Consider the following 19,255-nt stretch of genomic DNA (forward strand, 5'->3'; position numbering starts at 1 on the left):
TATAAAAATTTGTTTGGAATCACAAGTTCCCCAAAGAGTCCATCTCTCTCTCTCTCCCCACCCCAATGAAAAGGTCCGTCACACATGCACACGCGTCACTCTCTGATAGGCCATGACTTAGCATGACTTAGCGGTGCTCACCCAATCCTAGAACCGAAGACGACGACAAGAACCTTCAACTATGACTTCCAATGACGTTGTCACAGAAAGAAAATCCGGAGAGAAAGAGAGAGATAGACGATGAGGTGTCGTAGGCTTCAGAACTTGGAAAAAATAATGAGAGGCCTCAAATCGCTAGCCTTACATTCTCCTGTATGTGTTTGTGTAGTATAAGGGCTGGCTTTGCCTCTGCCTTACCTTATCCTATCCACTCACTCTCCAACGTCTCTCTCTCTCTCTCTCCCCCCTCCTTCCTTGTTACCCTTTTCCCTCACTCTCTCTAAAACCTCAATTCATTCCCTCTCTCACTTCCTTCCTGGTTCTGTATTCATCAGTTTGAAGAGTTCTCTTGTTTTTGTCTTTTAAACCCAGAAAAAATACCAGTGTTTGAGGTGTGATAGTTGTGTCTTTATTTTCCCTTTCGGCGAAATTAAGTTTCTGTTTTCATGGCATTTATTATATAGTGAGCAAGCTTAATTAAGTTTGAATCCTGCAGATATTAATATTATTCGTGGCGGTTGCTATATTGATTGTGTCACGCCCAAGAATCTTCCAGAGTTTGAGGACGACGTCGACGGAGAGATTATTATTTAATCTCGCAGTTAATTATTCGATAAATTCAACTGTTTCTTCATAGTTATTTCCGTCCAGCAGCAAGAAAGAAGAAGCTAGAATTAAAACTCTCTTAAATTGAAGAGCTAGCTAGCTTTATCATTATCCAAGACGAAGAAAAGCTTCTTCAATTTCTTCATCTGCAACAATGGCTCCTAAAGCAGGCAAAACCAAACCCCACAAAACTAAGGGAGACAAGAAGAAGAAGGAAGAGAAAGGTCCGTTATATATATATATATGTATGTATGTTTATAGTTTTTGTCTCTGCACTGCGAACATGATAGGCTGATTACTGTGTTGAAGATGGAAGCTGAGGTTGAAGGAGAAACATGTGTGCGTGTGTGTGTAGTTTTATTTATTTATTGTCGTGTTTTGAGATTGGAGCTTAATTGATTCTTATGGTTGGGCTTATCCTTGTGGTTGTAAAGATTGCATGTTTCTTATCTGGAATACATTGTATCCATTGCAGTGTTGCCAACTGTAATTGAAGTTACTGTGGACACCCCAGACGATTCTCAAGTCACCCTGAAGGTATGGACATTTTGTCTTTTTCTTTTTCCCACCTTGTGATTCTCTTCAATTTGTTTTGGGGCCATATCTTTTATAGTATTTCCTTCTTTGTCCCCTCCCCCCATCATACTGTGATTGAAGTAAAACTCTTTTAATTTCTTCTTGTTTTTTTTAAATATTTTACAATGGGGGTATTTACATTGTAATGATACAATAATTTAGCACTCTCTCCTGTTTAGTATTATAATTTTTTTTTAATATCATGTTAAAACTTTGTCCGCTCATTTTTAGAAGGTACTTTTGGATGTGACTCGGTGTCGTAAAATAGAAGATATTTTGATAAAAATAAATTTTTATTAATTATACTCATTTTAATATTACTCTTTTCTTTTTATTATATATATTTCCTCTCTCTATTTAATGTTTCAAAAATAAGGTTATATTAAACAAAGAATATTTTTAAAAATTTATGTTTGTGTTTTGCAAAAAAGATTATAAAGTGTATTTAATAGCTCGACTAGTATGCATAATTTTGTAAAAAAATATTTTATAAATTGGAATATATGAAAGGGTGTAAAGTATTTTTAGTCTTTTAAGATATAATTAACAATATTTTTTTTAAATTCCCTTAAGGGTGTGAATGTACTTAATAATTTTTTTAATTTAGACACCATGTTAAATAAGGATAAGCATGAAAAAAATGCATAATTTTAAATATCATTAACTAACTTAACTTGTTGAAAATGTAAATTAATTAAAAGTGCCTTGTAGTAATTTTGAATGGAGGGAATATTACTTATAAATTATGATTAGTGTACAATAACTAATTTTCCTTAGCCCTGCATAATACATGAGACCTATACAGGGAAGTGAAGTGATACAGTTACAAACAAGTTTTCTCAAAATTAAGTGAATATTACTTGTAAAGGCCAAGTTTTTTACTTATATATATATATATATATATATATATTGGTAATGATAATGGCAATGAGAATGACTGTGGAAAATTGTGGTGGAGAACAGGGAATATCTACGGACAGGATCTTGGATTTGAGAAAGTTGCTTGGGGTCCACGTAGAGACATGTCACCTGACCTGTTACTCCTTGTCCCACGAGGTGCGCTTTCTTTTAATCACTCACTTGTAACCCTTATATTTCCTTTATTTTTAATTCCTCCCTAGACCACCAACCTATATTCCCTTTAGTCCCCAACAAATTTGTGACTCATTCACACTCCCTCCATATCACCCATTAATTGGGCTTCTTATATTAAATTAATTCTAATGATTTTTTATAAATTTTATTTTTATGATTTCTTATATATATATATATATAGCCATATTTATTATTTTTTTGTCTAGTTCTAGAAGAATAAAATAAACATTGATGGTTTCCACACTTAGTGGTTGTGCAGTCATTGGTTGGCTCCAAGCAGTAGCTTAATACGTACAAATATAGAATCCAATCCAGCCACACTTTTTTTTTTTCCCCTTAATCTTTTCCTATGTGTATTTGGCAACTTGACTTTACAAGTTGTAAAATTTATTTTAGATTCTTTAAATAAATGCATGGAGTATAATCATTAGAGAAAAATTTTAAGATAATGAATAAGATGTGAAAATTAAACTATGAATTTTCATTTCTTATATTATTTTTTCTCTTATTAGTTATAGCACGTATAATACTATAAAAGAAATCTAAGATCCAAATTGTGTTTATTTCCACAAAAAAACAGAGACAAAATAATTTCAAGGAGTTTATTTTATTTTCGTGATTTAATTTAATGGAGCTTACAAATCAGGTATGCTAAAAAGAGTTTTTTTTTTTTTTTTGGTTCTGTGTAAAGAACTGTTTTTTCTAGAGCCACCACTATTAAATACCCTTATACAATTAAATATCATAAAATTAATGAACAACCCAGTAAAATGACAATTAAAATAATTATCATTTTATTATATTAAATTAAATTATTATTTTGTTCGAGATTTATGTGTCTAACGAACAAAACGGCTAACGAATAATAACGATGAACAGGTGCGGGGTCCTAGGCTGAAAGATTCCGTTGACATCGCCTCGCTGAAACCTTATCATCTATCCATCGTTGAAGGTAAATAAAACGAAAGTCAATTAAAATCTGGCGGTCATGTACTGTACTGTATCATCACTCTTACTTGTTTCTCACTTCTTTCTGTTAGAGGACTACACTGAGGAGCTCGCCGTGACTCACATTCGGCGACTCCTCGACATCGTGGCATGTACCGCCGCCTTCGGCTTCTCCTCCACCGCCGGTAAGCCGGTTGTCCGGTCCAACACAAGGATGCTGCCGGAACCAAAGAATCCGGTTCGGTTGAGATCGAACAGTCTCAGCAGCAGAGTCCAACTTCAGAAAATGGATTGGGAATCAGTTCAAAGCCTGAATCTGGTGATCAAAAGCTTGATTCTGGCGATGGAGAAGTTCAGAGAGGTGGTGTTGAAAAAGGCGACAAGTCGGAGAAAGTGGACATTGACATTTCCTTGTGTCCCCCACCGAGATTGGGGCAATTTTACGACTTCTTTTCGTTCTCGCATCTAACGCCTCCTATACATTGTGAGTTTTATTTGGCATGATTCTCGCTTTGTTATTTCCCTTTGTCTGTGGAGCAATGTCTCTATTATTATAACTGTGGATAACTCTATTTTTCATTTCAATTGGCTATTGTAGTTAATTTGACTTCTAGGAAATAACTTTGGAGCTGTTCAAAAAATTTTGAAAAAAAATTGCTGCTACTAAATTTTCAATTAGAAGTTTTGTTTCTCTTTGTCCACTTTCCTTTTTGTGATTTCCGAGGATTCATTTGCCAAAACGAGTTAAAAAGAATAATGCAAGAGCTATAATCTTCGACTAGCAGAAGACAGTTAAACTGTTTATTGGGTTTACAGCTTTCATATTGTACTTCTTTTACCTATTGTGTGTGTATATAGAATATGTATTGTGATGCTTCCTCTTTCATGGATATTATTTATCAGCGGATGGAATCTTTGTCTCCAGGACACATCCAGCATGCATGATTAACTTAGTCTTTTTTCCTTGTTTTCTTTATTATTATTATTATTTTGGTCTGAACCATGCAGGATTAACTACAGAGAACAATCTCGTTCAAAAATGTATTGTTTTTAAAGAGATTTTAGCTAGTTGACTACTACTCCAGCTCGTTAATCATTACAAAAAGTTTTGAATGTATTTAATAGCCTGTGAACATGAAACCCAGTTTTCTTAAAGCGCTTTTGATTCTCTTACAGACATACGAAGGTCAAATCGTCCATTCCTAGAAGATAAGACAGAAGATGATTTCTTTCAGATTGATGTGAGGATTATTGCCTTGTGCATCTCTCTACGTTAATTTGTTATACGGCCGCACTGTTTTTGTAGTTTTACCCTGAATGAGTTTTTGCAATATAATATACCTTGGGATTGCCATGGATATGATATGTACAGGTTAGGGTTTGCACTGGAAAACCAACAACAATTGTTGCTTCCAGAAAGGGATTCTATCCTGCTGGAAAACGTCTCCTTGTCAGTCACACTTTAGTAGGCCTCCTTCAGCAGATAAGCAGAGTGTTTGATTCTGTAAGTTTGAACTCATTGATTCTTGGCCTTTTTTATAGAACTTCCAAATCATTTTTCCTGTAGTGATTGCTTATATTTTTTTTAAAATTGTAAACTATACTTTTCCTAGCTATTTGATTTATTTCATTTTTGTAACATTTTAATATTAGCAAACAACATCATTTCTTGCAGGCTTACAAAGCTCTGATGAAGGCCTTTACAGAACACAATAAAGTATGTACTTCTCATCATATATTTTCAAACTATTCTTTTAGAAAATGTTTTCACACTTATGATATCATTTCAGTTTGGCAATCTTCCTTATGGTTTTCGTGCAAATACATGGGTTGTCCCTCCAGTTGTTGCTGACAATCCATCTGTCTTTCCCCCACTTCCAATGGAAGATGAAACGTGGGAAGGCAACGGTGGTGGACAAGGAAGAGATGGTAAGCATGATAAGCGACAATGGGCTAGAGAGTTTGCAATACTAGCTGCAATGCCTTGTCAAACTGCGGAAGAGAGGCAAATTCGAGATAGGAAAGCCTTTCTATTGCACAGTTTATTTGTCGACGTGTCAGTCATAAAAGCTGTTACAGCAATAAAGCATTTTAAAGAAAGCTCTTTAAACAGTCCAACTACCCAAACTTCCTATGAAGAAAAAATAGGACATTTGGTTATTAAGGTGACCAGAGATGTATCTGATGCAAGTGTGAAGTTGGATTGCAAAAATGATGGAAGTCAGATTCTTGGATTGTCAGAAGAAGAGCTTGCTCGAAGAAACTTGCTTAGAGGCATAACTGCAGACGAGAGTGCAACTGTTCATGTAAGTGAACTAAGTACTGTGAGCCTATAATAATTCACTGAAGTGTTATATTGATAATTTTGTGTTTGTTCACGTAGGATACTCCTACTTTAGGTCTAGTAATTGTAAGGCACTGCGGCTTCACAGCTGTGGTGAATGTTTCAACTAAGGTAGATTGGGAAGGGAGTCCTATTCCTATGGACATTGATATTGAGGACCAGCCTGAAGGAGGTGCACATGCTTTAAATGTTAACAGGTCAGTTCTTCTATCACTTACATGATCTATTTAATGATCATGAGGCCTCCTTGAGTGACTACATATTCACTTTTTGTGTCAGCAAACCATTTAGGCTCTGTTTGGTTCAAGGAAAGGGGAGGGGGGGCTCCCCACCAATTTGGGGGGGAGATTTTGGAGGGGAGGGGAGGCTCCCCTCCCCATGTTTGGATGGGACAAGGGGAACTCCCCTCCCCTCCCCCCCAACCAAACAATACCTTACTGATCCACTATATGTTAAAATGATTGCACTAATTAAGAAGAAAACTTGGTGCCCTTAAAGCGTTTAATGCAAATTTTGCTTTTACTATTCTGTTGGCTACATCTTTCTGGTATATCCTTGACAAAATACCATTGTCTTAACGGTGCTTTGTATATGATTTCATGTACTGATACAACTAATCAAATTTCCTTCAGCTTGAGGATGCTGTTACACAAGTCATCTACGCCCCAATCATCTAATACAAATCAACGAACCCAAAGCACAGATGTTGAAAATTTACGATCTGCTAGGTCTTTGGTAAGGAGAGTTATAGAGAAAAGCTTACTGAAATTGCAGGAAGAACCCACTAAACACAGTGAATCTATCAGATGGGAATTAGGAGCTTGTTGGGTTCAACATTTGCAAAATCAAGCTACTGGGAAAACTGAGCCCAAAAAGTCAGAAGAGTCCAAACCTGAAGCAGATGTTAAGGGGCTGGGGAAGCAAGGTGGGTTACTAAAGGAACTGAAGAAAAAGATTGACAGCAGGAATTCAAAGGCTGAACAAAAGAAAGACGCTTTAGCAAATAATGGTGTTGGCATAACTAACAAGTCAGGTGCCACTCAAGAGGAGTTAGGGAGACAAGATGAAGAAAAGGAAGCTGTGTGGAGAAAGCTGCTTCCTGATGCAGCATATACACGTCTTAAAGAATCTAAAACTGGTCTCCATCTAAAGGTCTGTCTCTGCTTTCTAACAAACATGCCCTTTTTTATTTTTTCCTCTGCACCTAAGTTAATTCACCAATAGAATTTATGGACTTTCTCAATTCTAACTTGTGTTATCTTAACTCACCAATTAACCATATTTATCAGCCCTTGATATACAGGTATACTGACATTTATTGTGACAATTTCCATATTTGCAGTCACCTGATGAATTGATGGAAATGGCACATAATTATTATGTTGAAACTGCACTTCCAAAGCTGGTTAGTTTCTTGACAATATAGATGTTTTCCTCTAGAGTTGTTATGAAATGTATTTGAACGTCATGGCTTCAAATTTTTTTTAGGTGGCAGATTTTGGTTCCCTTGAACTTTCACCGGTTGATGGAAGGACATTAACTGATTTCATGCATACCAGGGGCTTGCGAATGTCTTCCTTGGGACGAGTGGTAATAGATATAATCATTTATCAGTTTATGCAACCTACCTAGATTTACAGCATTAATTCACAATTTTATTATTTTATTACTCTAATTTTGACCAATTTCTCTTTTTAATGACTCTTACAGTGTTGCTTTTTCACTTTATGCAATTCATGGATAAAAATAAATAATTAAAGGTTGATAATAACTAACACATGTCAATAAGAGTTAACTTATATTTTAGAAAATGAAACAACCTAAGGGTTTAATAGAGTGAGAAAAAGGGGAAATGTAGAGTTTTGATGAAGAAAGAAAAGAGGAAGCCCAAAAGCATGGTTTATAGTTTGTTTGGTTTTGCATTTGAAGGACAGTACAGTATTTTGTTCTCCTCGAACTCGTTCCGATAGCTCATTATCTTTCTTCTTTCTCCCTTCATTTAGAAGAATTTTCATGCTAGTAGTGATACTATGTGGTGTGGGACTTTATCTGAAACTTGGAAATTTAGATTTTACTTTTTCACTGAAGACCCCAACAGATTTTTAGTTTGTATAATACATGTAATATAACTCTTAACCTGTCAAGCACAATATTACCAGGTATAAAGCTTTACTCTTGATGGCTTTATAAATGCACAAAATATTGATTTAAGGTCTTATCCAATCTTTTTTCCCCCAAAACGAACTTCTTCAGATGTCGTTTGCAATCATTTTTTTGTTGAATTGCCTATTTCACATGCCAATATTGCAATATGATTCTGATTCTTTCCCTGACGTTGGTTTATACATCACCAAAATGACCCTGCTAGCCCTTTTTAGCATGTAACGTGTTTATAATATGATGTTGATAGGTTTGATCATGCATATTCATAGATAACATCACCAAGTATATGTTTTATTTGATTTTGATCTGCCAGGTTGAGCTTGCAGATAAGCTTCCTCATGTGCAATCGCTTTGCATACATGAGATGGTTGTTCGAGCCTTCAAGCACATCTTGCAAGCTGTCATTGCAGCAGTTGATGATGTCTATGAACTGGCTTCATCTATTGCATCATGCTTAAACATACTGTTGGGAACACCTACTCCTGAAACTATTGATGCAGAAATTATCGATTGTGATAATTTGAAATGGAAATGGGTAGAGGCTTTCCTTCTCAAGAGGTTTGGGTGGCAATGGAAACAAGAAAGTGTTCAAGACTTACGAAAGTTTGCCATTCTACGTGGACTATGCCACAAGGTAAAGTAAATGACGCACTTTGTAGCATATTGATATTGTGTTTATTCTGCTCACATCACTTAAGACATTACAATAATCTTTTAACAGGTTGGACTTGAGCTGGGTCCTAGGGACTATAATATGGAGACAATATCTCCTTTTAGAAAGTTAGATATCATAAGCATGGTCCCCATATATAAGGTAAAAATATGCCATATTTAATTTTCTCTCATGTCTATCGTCATTAATTTTGTCAAGTTTCAGTGATTGAATTACAAAATCAACTATTTGCACAGCATGTGGCTTGCTCATCTGCTGATGGTCGCACACTGTTGGAGTCATCGAAGACTTCTCTGGATAAAGGTAAATTGGAGGATGCTGTCAACTATGGAACTAAGGTATTCTACATCTTTGAGTGAGGATTTTTTTTATGAAGCCAACATATAAACAAACCAACATATTGCGTTGGATCTTGAAGGCACTGTCAAAATTAGTGTCAGTATGCGGACCATACCACAGAATGACAGCTGGAGCGTATAGTCTCTTGGCTGTTGTGTTGTACCATACAGGAGATTTCAATCAGGTATATATTTTAATACCTTTAAATAATTTCTGGTGACTCATCACATGACTGGTAACATATACTTTGAAATTTCAACCTGCTTACAACAGTTGAATTCTTTGTTTGTTAAATAATCTGAATTAATGCATGAGCTTGTTTTCTCTTTCTTCTCTATCTCTATACCATGGCACGATTTACAAAGTAAATTCTCGGACAGCTAAGGACTTGACATTTTCTGAACTCAGAAGTAAACATAGACACATAATCTTCTGACATGCATTTTTAACAAATTTGGTTGCAAATGATTTTCTGTTGAATACCATTTCTAATCATTTTAGATTTGGATTTATTAGGCAACTATTTATCAGCAAAAGGCATTGGATATAAACGAAAGAGAGCTTGGACTAGATCATCCTGATACAATGAAAAGTTACGGGGATCTGGCTGTTTTCTACTACCGACTCCAACACACGGAGCTCGCTCTAAAGTACGTTTCTGTATATCCTATTCTGAACAGAAATTTTTAGATCATTTTACTGTGGCAGCAACCTTCATTTTTCTTCATATGAGAAGCTACTTTCTCAGGCCTCAAGGAACTTTATGCCTCTAATTTTTAAAAAGATCAGAAACAATTCTAGAGGTCCCCCGCCCCCTTTTTTTTGGGCGATGCTATTTATAGACTGTTTTTGAGGTTTGATGAAGATCATGATTGATGACTTTGAATAATTCTTTGTACGTTGGCCATGTCTAAAAGATTAATCTATCAAGAAAAATATTCTTTCCGATTCAATTGCTCAAAGTAAAAAATCAACATTACGAAAAAGCTATGAAGTTTTATCATGGGAAAGATTTGCAAATCTAGATAAACAGGCTGTAACGTTTAAAGAATTGACAAAACTGACTCAAACCTTACATGTCAAAAATCTAAAAGACTGTGGAGTGTTAGTGTTAAAACTTAAAAGACTGGGTCTGGGTAGATGTACATAAACATGTTTTGAAGGAAATATGCTGAAGACAAAAATCTAATGTTAGGCAAAAAGAGGAAGAGTGAAGATATAGTAGCTTCTGTTGAAAATACGCAGAGGACCGGCTAATTTTAAAGAAAAGAAATCACGGGTAATGACAAGCCTAGAGGTTCATTAATTAAAAGCATTTGAAGGAAACATTGAAGTTTGGAAACTAACAACATATTATGTAGTGAAGGCCTGAAGGGAGAGTCTTGATTCATGGGTCACATTCCTTCTATTTTCCAAACGCAATACCAGAGAGTCATCCAAATTAAAGTAGCTATTTAAGATCTTTTGTGATTTTCTTAGTAAAATTATAAAAGATCGTTTGCATTGGAGCAACAAGCATTGCTGGATTGTGGGATTGTAAGTTTCCAATATTGGCAGGAGATGAATATGAGTTTTAGATAATCTTTGCTAGATACTAATTTCTGATGGTAAGAAATTCATTTTATCGATAAGCCAAGATGAAGGCTCATTCTACACGAACAATATGCAAATTTTTATAAGACTTTTTATAGTTATTCTTTTTACAGAATAACGCAGTACATGCCTATAATAATTAAGATTCATATTTCCTTGTAAATGTCTAGGTATGTCAATCGTGCATTGTATCTTTTGCACCTTACTTGCGGACCCTCACATCCAAATACTGCTGCAACCTACATCAATGTAGCAATGATGGAAGAAGGATTGGGGAATGTCCATGTTGCTCTCAGATACCTTCATGAAGCTTTAAAGTGTAACAAAAGATTACTTGGGGCTGACCACATACAGGTACCTCTCTTATTCCTGACATAAAAAATTTAATTTTTTTCTATTGCAAGAGATATTATACCCCAGATGACATGCCATAAAAACTGTTGGACAAATTGAATGGAATTGATTTGTGACTGGATCATTAAAATGAAAATAAAAAAAATCATAGGAAATATATCAATTGCTTTTCCTGGTCACAAGGGATTGGGATCATTATCTAACCCGTTAGAGGTCCAATGCTGCACCGTTAAAAAGCTGACATGCAAAGGTACTGTTTTTGAAAAAAGTTTATCAAAAAATTTAGCTTGGTACTCATCACTAATGATTAGAAAATTTGTGAAAAATAAGAAATTGCATTATGCTATTGATTGTAATTTGATGTTCCAAATTAATAGCTGGTGCATTCTACCCTTGGGAGCCCATGCTTACATGTTTAGCTTTTTTTTTTTTTTTGGGGAACATACATCAGATCAGGAAATGATAGTTGACACTTTTCGCTTGTTGAATGAATTATTGGTTTATTCAGACAGCTGCAAGCTACCATGCAATAGCCATTGCTCTTTCTCTGATGGAAGCATATTCTCTAAGCGTTCAGCATGAGCAAACCACCTTGCAAATACTCCAGGCCAAACTTGGTTCTGATGATCTAAGGACACAGGTAATCATTTTACACGCTATTTGATAATAGGTCTTCAATACATGATCCTTGCTCCTCAAATCTGTAGATGTGAACTTTTTGCAGGATGCTGCTGCATGGCTTGAATATTTTGAGTCAAAGGCTCTTGAGCAACAGGAGGCTGCACGCAATGGCACACCTAAACCAGATGCCTCAATCTCCAGCAAAGGTCATTTAAGGTAGATATTCAATTAGAATAAGGCTTTTACTCTGTTAGCAAGTCTCATAAATAAACCAGAGTCTCATAAATATTATCTCCTTTATGAGTTTTGTTAATAATTGTATAAATCTTTCGAGAATAATTAAATTTAGACTATACGGTTCAAAATTTTAAACCAGATCTGCCTATTTTCATGTGATACAACTTGCTCTTTTTTCTTTTTGGTTTGAATCGCAAGATTACATTATATTTTGAGAATTTTCTTTCTGTTAAGTCAATCTTCTTGTTCCCCATAATACCAATGCTGATAATTCTGCAATGGTCATAAATCTTTCATTGCCATAATTGGCTACCTATTGCCCAAATCTGCAAGACATAGAATCAAGCGACCTTTATTTTAGTTCAAAATCTTCTTTTAAACTTATTTAACCTTTACAATGCCTTGCACCAGTGTGTCGGACCTCTTGGATTACATCACACCAGATGCTGATCTGAAAGCAAGAGAAGCACAGAAAAAGGCCCGTGCCAAGGTAACACACAACTTTCTTTATCCATCATTTACCCTATCACTCTATCTTTCTTACCCTTCATTTGCCCTCTCTGATTGTAAACTCACCAAATAATGGCCAACAGTTGAAGGGGAAGCCTGGCCAAAACTGGGAAACAGTTCCAGATGAAAATCAGAAGGATGAAGATGTGTCTAAAGAGCATCCTACTGTGGAGAACACAAGTGATAAAGAAAATAAATCAGAATCTCAACTTGCAGAACTTGTAATTGATAAAGTTGAACCCATGCTTTCAGATCAATCAATCCTCAATGAAAGCAATAACCTGGGGCAGGATGACACCTCAGATGAAGGATGGCAAGAGGCTGTTCCAAAAGGTCGCTCACTCACTGGGCGCAAGTCATCTTCATCAAGGAGGCCAACCCTAGCAAAACTGAACACTAACTTCATTAATGTTTCCCAGTCATCAAGAAATCGAGGGAAGCCCGCAAATTTTTCTTCTCCTCGAACAAGCTCAAATGAGACGAGTCCTTCAGTCGGGCCCTCCCTTCCTGCTCCAAAGAAGTTTGTAAAGAGTGCAAGCTTCAGTCCTAAGGTGAATAGTACCAATGCCACAGCTGCCAGAGCAGATAAGTTAGCAGATTCAAAGTCAGCCCCAACTAGCCCTGCTGTAAGTGATCAAAATGCTAAAACGGCTCCTTCTGCCAGTACCATCAGTGTTCAGACAGCAGGTAAACTTTTCTCCTACAAAGAAGTTGCCTTAGCTCCCCCTGGTACAATTGTGAAGGCTGTGGCTGAGCAATCACCAAAGGGAAATCTTGCTGGTCAGCAAAACCCCGAGGCAAGCCACGAGATAGTTGCAACAGAGAGGGTTCATTGTGCAGCAGCATCGAGAAAGGATGTGGAAGAAAAACATGTTCAGAAACCTAGTGATGAGAAGCAGCTTTTGGTTTCCGAAGAAGAAAGTTCAAGCGTTGTACATGAAGCAAAAACCAAAGAAGAAGCTGAAGCGGTGACAGACAATGCAGATTTTGCAAAAGGTACCGATGTCAGAGATGAGGTTGTGAAACCCCAAGAAGATAGTAGTGATACAGTTAAAGAGAAGAAAGCTGGAACGACCAATATCACAGTCGGGCAGGTTGAGAACAATGATTGTTTGAAGAATGTGAGTGACGGTGCTGCCGCTCGAAGTGAATCAAAGACAGAAGTACTAGAAAGTTTCCCAACAACTCCCCTCGATTCATTTTTCCCAACCAATTCAGCTGAAGATTCAAAAGAGTTGCTCAATAACGATGCATCTGTATCAAAAGAGAAGCTTGCTGAAGGAGATGAAAAACAACATGAATCACTCAGTGGTAATGCAGATAGCAAGTCAATACCATCAGAAGGAGAAAAGCAAGATGAAACAGAATCAGGAAAGGAAACAACCAAGAAACTTTCTGCAGCTGCACCACCATTTAATCCATCAACTATTCCTGTTGGCTCAGTTCCAGTTCCAGGCTTCAAAGATCATGGAGGAATTTTGCCCCCGCCAACAACTATTTCTCCTATGATTGCAGTAAATCACCGTAGATCACCTCATCAGTCAGCAACAGCAAGGGTTCCATACGGTCCCCGCATATCTGGAGGCTACAATAGATATGGGAACCGAGTTGCACGAAATAAAACTGTATTCCACACTAGTGAACCCACCACTGATGGCAGTTGCATTAGCCCTCCCACGATAATGAACCCACATGCCACTGAGTTTGTGCCTGGCCAACCTTGGGTTCCCAACGGCTATCCAGTGCCTGCTAATGGATATATGACTTCACCAAATGGTATTCCAGTTTCACCAAGTAGTTTGCCCATGGCTCCCAATGGAATTCCATTATCCAATGGATATCCAACTTCAGTAAATGGTATCCCAGTGACTCAAAATGGATTTGCAACGTCTCCCACTGTTTCCACAGATCTAGCACCAGTTGAGAATGTTGAAAATGATCTCGGAAACATAATTGAAACGCCAGATAAGGAAACTGAAGAAGAAACTTCAACGGAAGTCAAGTGTGAAAAGCTGGAAGTTGAGCAAAATACTCAAGACCAATCTGCCAGCACTGAAAATGGTTCTAAAACAGAAGAAAATCCCATAGACCTAGTCCCAATAGCTGATTGTTGTCAAGAAGAAAAAGAACTTAGCAAGGAAATAGTGCCTGAGAAAAATCCAAGCAAGTGTTGGGGGGATTACAGTGATAGTGAAGCAGAAATGATTGAGGTCACAGGTTAAGGTGTGTTGAACTTTTGTTAGTAACTCCCATGTTATATTTGTTTAATCTGTTCCTTGTATAATTTTTTGGTTGCCTTGACAGTTTTGTATCTTCTTCGTGAGACTCCAAGGGATGATGACTATGTTCTAGAACAGTGAGGCCCCAATTTACAACTGGGTTGGCGAGTTCAATGACCTGAAAACTCATGGAGAACTGATGACAGTAAGGAAGTGCAAAATTCTTATACGACCTCGTACTCTAATAATGGATGAGGTTAGGTTAACAGTCTTGTTCATATTGTCCAAAAGCAGTCTTGTTTATAGCCTATTTTGCGGAAGCAAGTCATCTAGACGTTGAAGCCTTTGTTGAGTGGCTACCCATCTCCTGTATTAAATTGTTTCAATCTTTTCCTGCTATAAATATTTTGTTGTGTTGACGGATTTGTAGCTTCTTGGTCATCCTCCAAGAGATGATGACTAGGTTCCAGAACAATAAGGTCTCACTTTGCAGACCTGTATTTTGTTTTCCTTGTGGTAGCCCTTGTTTGTATTTCACGAGTTTGTTCATAAACTCGAAATGTTTCTTTTTCGTATAATGAATAGCTACAATGCTAAGGAGTGAACGTGCTGACCTGGACCACTTTGAAAGTGAGCAATAATGATGTGTTTAAAATCCTAATAATTTTATCCATGTAGTCACGAAATTGCACCTAGAACACACCACTTGCTTGACCTTTATGAATTTGTCTTTTGCCTGATGAACGTCCCTACGACATTCTAATGTGCATTGAATGATATTTTCGAAGCATATCTTCAAATACGTGTGTAGCTATAAATATAATATCATTTTCAAGGTTATTCTAGTTTATAGCTTTTCCATGGAGACTCCTTTGAAGCATTTGAGACAAATGTCACAATGTCTAGCTCCTTGGGATTAAAAATGTTTCTGCCATAGTCAACTGAGTTCCCTCAATGAGGTTTTCCTCTCTCCCTCCAGTCCACCAGCTTCCCCCTTCTTGAACACTCGTCTCACCCCCATCAGCTTTTGTTACTCCGTCTTTGATCAGGCTCCTTTGATACATACAGAAGTGTTTCTTATAAAGAAAATGAGATAGGTACATTTTTTATTTTCTTTCGACAGAACATTTTTACTTACAAAACATTACATAATTCTCCTAAGAAATGCCAAAATTTGGATGATTTCTATCTTGCAAATTCACGATGTTATAGATTGCTTCCATAGAATTGGCAAACACTCTCATCTTCTTGTATCCTTTGTCCCAACTCCCAACAGAGAGCCAAACCTTGTGAATGCTGAGTATCTAAGTACTGAGGTAATAACCTAGTTTCTTCATGGATTAACAAAACCATGCACATCCAGCTTACTATTGAGGGGTCCGACTTCCTCTAGCTTATTCGTTTATTGACTTGTTGATTGCTCAACTTATGTTTTAACAAATCATTGAAATCAAGCCTCATATCCTTGAATACAATCTATGTGGCTGAAAAGGTTGTGTCCTTTTCCCTGTAAATCTCTCCAGCAAAGACCTTACTAATGTATATATTCTTTCACTGCATCCAAAAAGTTTGAGTGAACACTCTTTGCAAGGTAACCTCCTCGTTGCATTGATTCCCACTTTATTTATTTATTTATTTTGCATTCCATGGAATTCAATCCTGCAATGACAAAGTAAAAAAATATTAAATATAAATTCCATATGAATTCCATCTCCAACCATGTTTGGAAGAGAGCATTTAATATTTTCGGTCATTTCTAGATACTTATCTAGATAGATGTATTGGGTTTGTATTGACATTTACCCACAAAATTGTAAGCCAATTTAGTCAAGAAACCATGATTATGTCTCTAACAAAGCACATCATCCATCAAGACCTTATTTCCTTGGAGGTTTAACCAAGGTGATATGCCTAATTACCTCCTCGGGCAAAAAATGTCTCATTTTATTGATGTTCCTGCTCACGTCGGGAGTAACGAAATCACAAGTCTCTCAATTTGATTGCTCCATGATCAAAGTGTCATATATTAAGGATTTAAGCATAGGTGACCATTTATCAACCCATAAAGAGTATTTATTTGCCTTTCCTATGAATTTGTCCCAAACATTATGTTAGAATTACTAATCCGTCCTTGATAGAGACCCGATCATTATGTCAAATCAATGAGTGAATATCTGGCATACTCTGGTCTAATGAGGTTTGATCGGAATTAGGAATTAATTGAGAATTAATTATTGATTGAATCCAAATCAAGAAGTTTGACTTCACATTTAATGTAAAATATTCCATTGTAATAATTCCCTCCATTATGAGGCAAATTTATTACGATTAGAATTTCTCATTTCATGACAACCTTTCACACTATAAGTAGTAGTGGGTGGATGGAAAAAAAAAAAAAAATCACCATAGAATGACTCTCTCTCTTTTCAATATTTGTTCTTACCTCTTTCTCTAAGGTGCATTAGCTATGCGTCAAAGAAAGGACTCTAGTAGTCCTATATCGTAGTGTCTAATTGGATAGGCTCTGTAATGCCCAAATCTGTTAAAACTCTTACCCTACTCCTTTTTCTAATTATTATTTGGTTATAACATCCTTCACATTGCATATAATCCTCCAAGTGTATGGAGAGTCCCTGTCCTCTTAAGACTATCGGAAACATAATGTAACTGCATCGTATTTTCCACAAAGTACTCTACCCAAATCAATAAGCAAATTCCAACATAACTTCATAATATAAGCTCTATTCTGCATAAGAAGATTTTTAACTCCAAGACCTCCTTCCCCTTTGCTTCTGATTACAAGCTCTGTCATGTAGTAAAATTCTTCCAGTGGCTGTTTTGCTATGCTGGTATTTTTCTAGGACTGGCTCCTTGTTTTCTGGCTTTTTCAACCATCAATTTCTTTTGTTTGCATTTACTTACCTTTCGTTTTACTTAAATAGGATAACTTATTTTCCTTCTAGTTATTTTATATGTGATTAAAATTGACAATCTATCTTAGGCATAAAGGAAAAATTACTATCAATTCTTAAATTCAGTATGGCAAGAGATTTTCATTCCCAGGTCACTCATAAGTGATCATTACAGTAACAACAATATATGACCTCTGATCTGATTACCCAAGGTAACCATTTCTCCTAATTCCTAATATCAAAACCCATCTCGTGCATATCACACTATGAATAAACACACAATTATGGTGTTTCCTACTAGCTAGCTTAATCCATTCTGGTTTTCCCAGGAAATTCAATCACGTCAAAATCAGCTAATTTTAGTGAGTGGGATGGGCTAATTATAAAACCTACATGTAGGCAAGGACCTTCGAAAGTCCATAATGATTACAGTAGCAACACAATGAGCAAGAGCCCCAAGAACAACAACACATGAAAGATCTGATGACTGTGTCCTGCAACATCAAAAGCCCCAGGCTTGCATCGTTCTGGGAATCTACTCACATAAAACGCAGCTCCAGTGGCATAGAGAAGAGCCATGGCAAGCTCATAACCAAGAGCTACAAAAATATGAGGGTGGCCCCAATGGAGGGCAAGGGCGTGAGCTGCTGGAATCACACCAGAAAAGCCCATTGAGAGGAACAAGAAGGCCCTCAAGGGTCTGAACTGAGGAGCAGTGAGAGAAGGGGAAAGAAGAGTGATGATGACCAGGATTCCGAGGAGAGAGATTGAGGTTAAGTAGATTTGGCTTGCCAGAGGGCTGCAGAAGAAGGCGTAGTAGATGGGAGCCACGAAGGAGCAGACTATCATAAGAGCAATGCCTGCGTAGTCCAGACGCCAGAAGAAGAGACTGTAGCTTTTGGAGTGGCAGGCCAAAGATGGAAAGAGAGCTGCAAGCCAAGCAGCCCATGCCTCCGCCCAAGAACACAAACCATGGCCATGTTGGGATTGTTTTCTCTCAGCTCGCCGAGGATTGATGGCTCCCAAATTTGTCTCAAATGCGAATCCTGGCAAGAACAAATATCAGTTCTAAGTTATTCAGTTTCATGTTCAGTGTTCATCTTAGGATCTATGATGAGATTCAGATTTTAAACTTTTAATGTGATTTTTATACGAAAAATTTTAATTAGAACAGTTCACATGCAATTTTCTTATGTTTGCAGTTTTCATGATGAATCATGATAGCAATTAAATTCTCTTTCTTTATTCAAGCTCTTAGTATTGAAGTGCTACAGATGCAAACATGCTTTATGGATAAATGACTCCAAATAAAGATTGCAATGTCCCTTTATTAACAAGAGATACTGAACTACTGACTTCTCCATCTAATATACAAGAAGACAGATGAGATCACCTTTTCTAACTTATCTTGTAGAATAAAGTTATAGAGATCCCTGGCTCCTTGTTCTGTTTGACTTTTTTTTTTTGGGGCCAATTTGTTCTGTTAGATTTAAGCGGCCATAGTCAACTAAAGGGAAAAAATAAAAGAATTATTTAATAAAAAAATTTTAAGAATTAATATAACAAGTATGAGAAGGCTTGATATTTATGTACAATTATATATAAGAGGGCTTTGTTTTTTACATAAATACTAATACTAATAAAAACAATTAATTACCATCTCTAATTGAATTTGCCTCGATCCAAAATTCTTGAGTCAATGTTCTGATACAAAAATGCTTTTAAGTTTTATTACTAGTTTTGAATAAAGCATCTTTGTAACATTAAAAATATCATTTTATATTTTAGAGTATATAAATTTTAATTTCTACAGTAGTAAAATAGATTTTATTCTTCAAACTTAGTTATTTCTAAAAACTTTACAGTTATTAATATATATTAAAAATCTTCTAAGTAATACATCCAA

General features: G+C 36.4%; 2 protein-coding genes across 2 annotated transcripts; one reads left to right on the forward strand and one right to left on the reverse strand.

The window, feature by feature from the left end:
- Positions 1 to 249: 249 nt before the first annotated feature.
- Positions 250 to 15,034, forward strand: LOC129295721 (protein REDUCED CHLOROPLAST COVERAGE 2-like). The gene is given in 26 exon segments (XM_054934267.1): positions 250 to 551; positions 656 to 989; positions 1,241 to 1,302; positions 2,305 to 2,397; positions 3,316 to 3,388; positions 3,477 to 3,608; positions 3,611 to 3,868; positions 4,561 to 4,625; positions 4,757 to 4,888; positions 5,060 to 5,101; positions 5,175 to 5,690; positions 5,768 to 5,925; positions 6,361 to 6,880; positions 7,071 to 7,133; positions 7,217 to 7,318; positions 8,205 to 8,525; positions 8,613 to 8,705; positions 8,801 to 8,902; positions 8,983 to 9,087; positions 9,420 to 9,553; positions 10,667 to 10,850; positions 11,359 to 11,490; positions 11,575 to 11,687; positions 12,120 to 12,198; positions 12,302 to 14,441; positions 14,523 to 15,034. Coding segments are annotated over 24 exon segments (5,688 nt in total). The 5' UTR covers positions 250 to 551; positions 656 to 919; the 3' UTR covers position 14,441; positions 14,523 to 15,034.
- A 2,612-nt stretch (positions 15,035 to 17,646) lies between these two features.
- LOC129295723 (heptahelical transmembrane protein 2-like) lies at positions 17,647 to 18,395 on the reverse strand (the record flags this gene model as incomplete). The annotated part of the gene is given in 4 exon segments (XM_054934269.1): positions 17,647 to 17,817; positions 17,820 to 18,268; positions 18,270 to 18,338; positions 18,340 to 18,395. Coding segments are annotated over 4 exon segments (666 nt in total), but the record flags the coding sequence as incomplete, so codon positions are not given.
- Positions 18,396 to 19,255: the final 860 nt, after the last annotated feature.

This window comes from Prosopis cineraria, unplaced genomic scaffold (genome assembly GCF_029017545.1).
Source record: "Prosopis cineraria cultivar Desert tree isolate PC_DT_omini unplaced genomic scaffold, ASM2901754v1 PC177, whole genome shotgun sequence".
In the NCBI taxonomy this organism is placed as follows: domain Eukaryota; kingdom Viridiplantae; phylum Streptophyta; class Magnoliopsida; order Fabales; family Fabaceae; genus Prosopis; species Prosopis cineraria.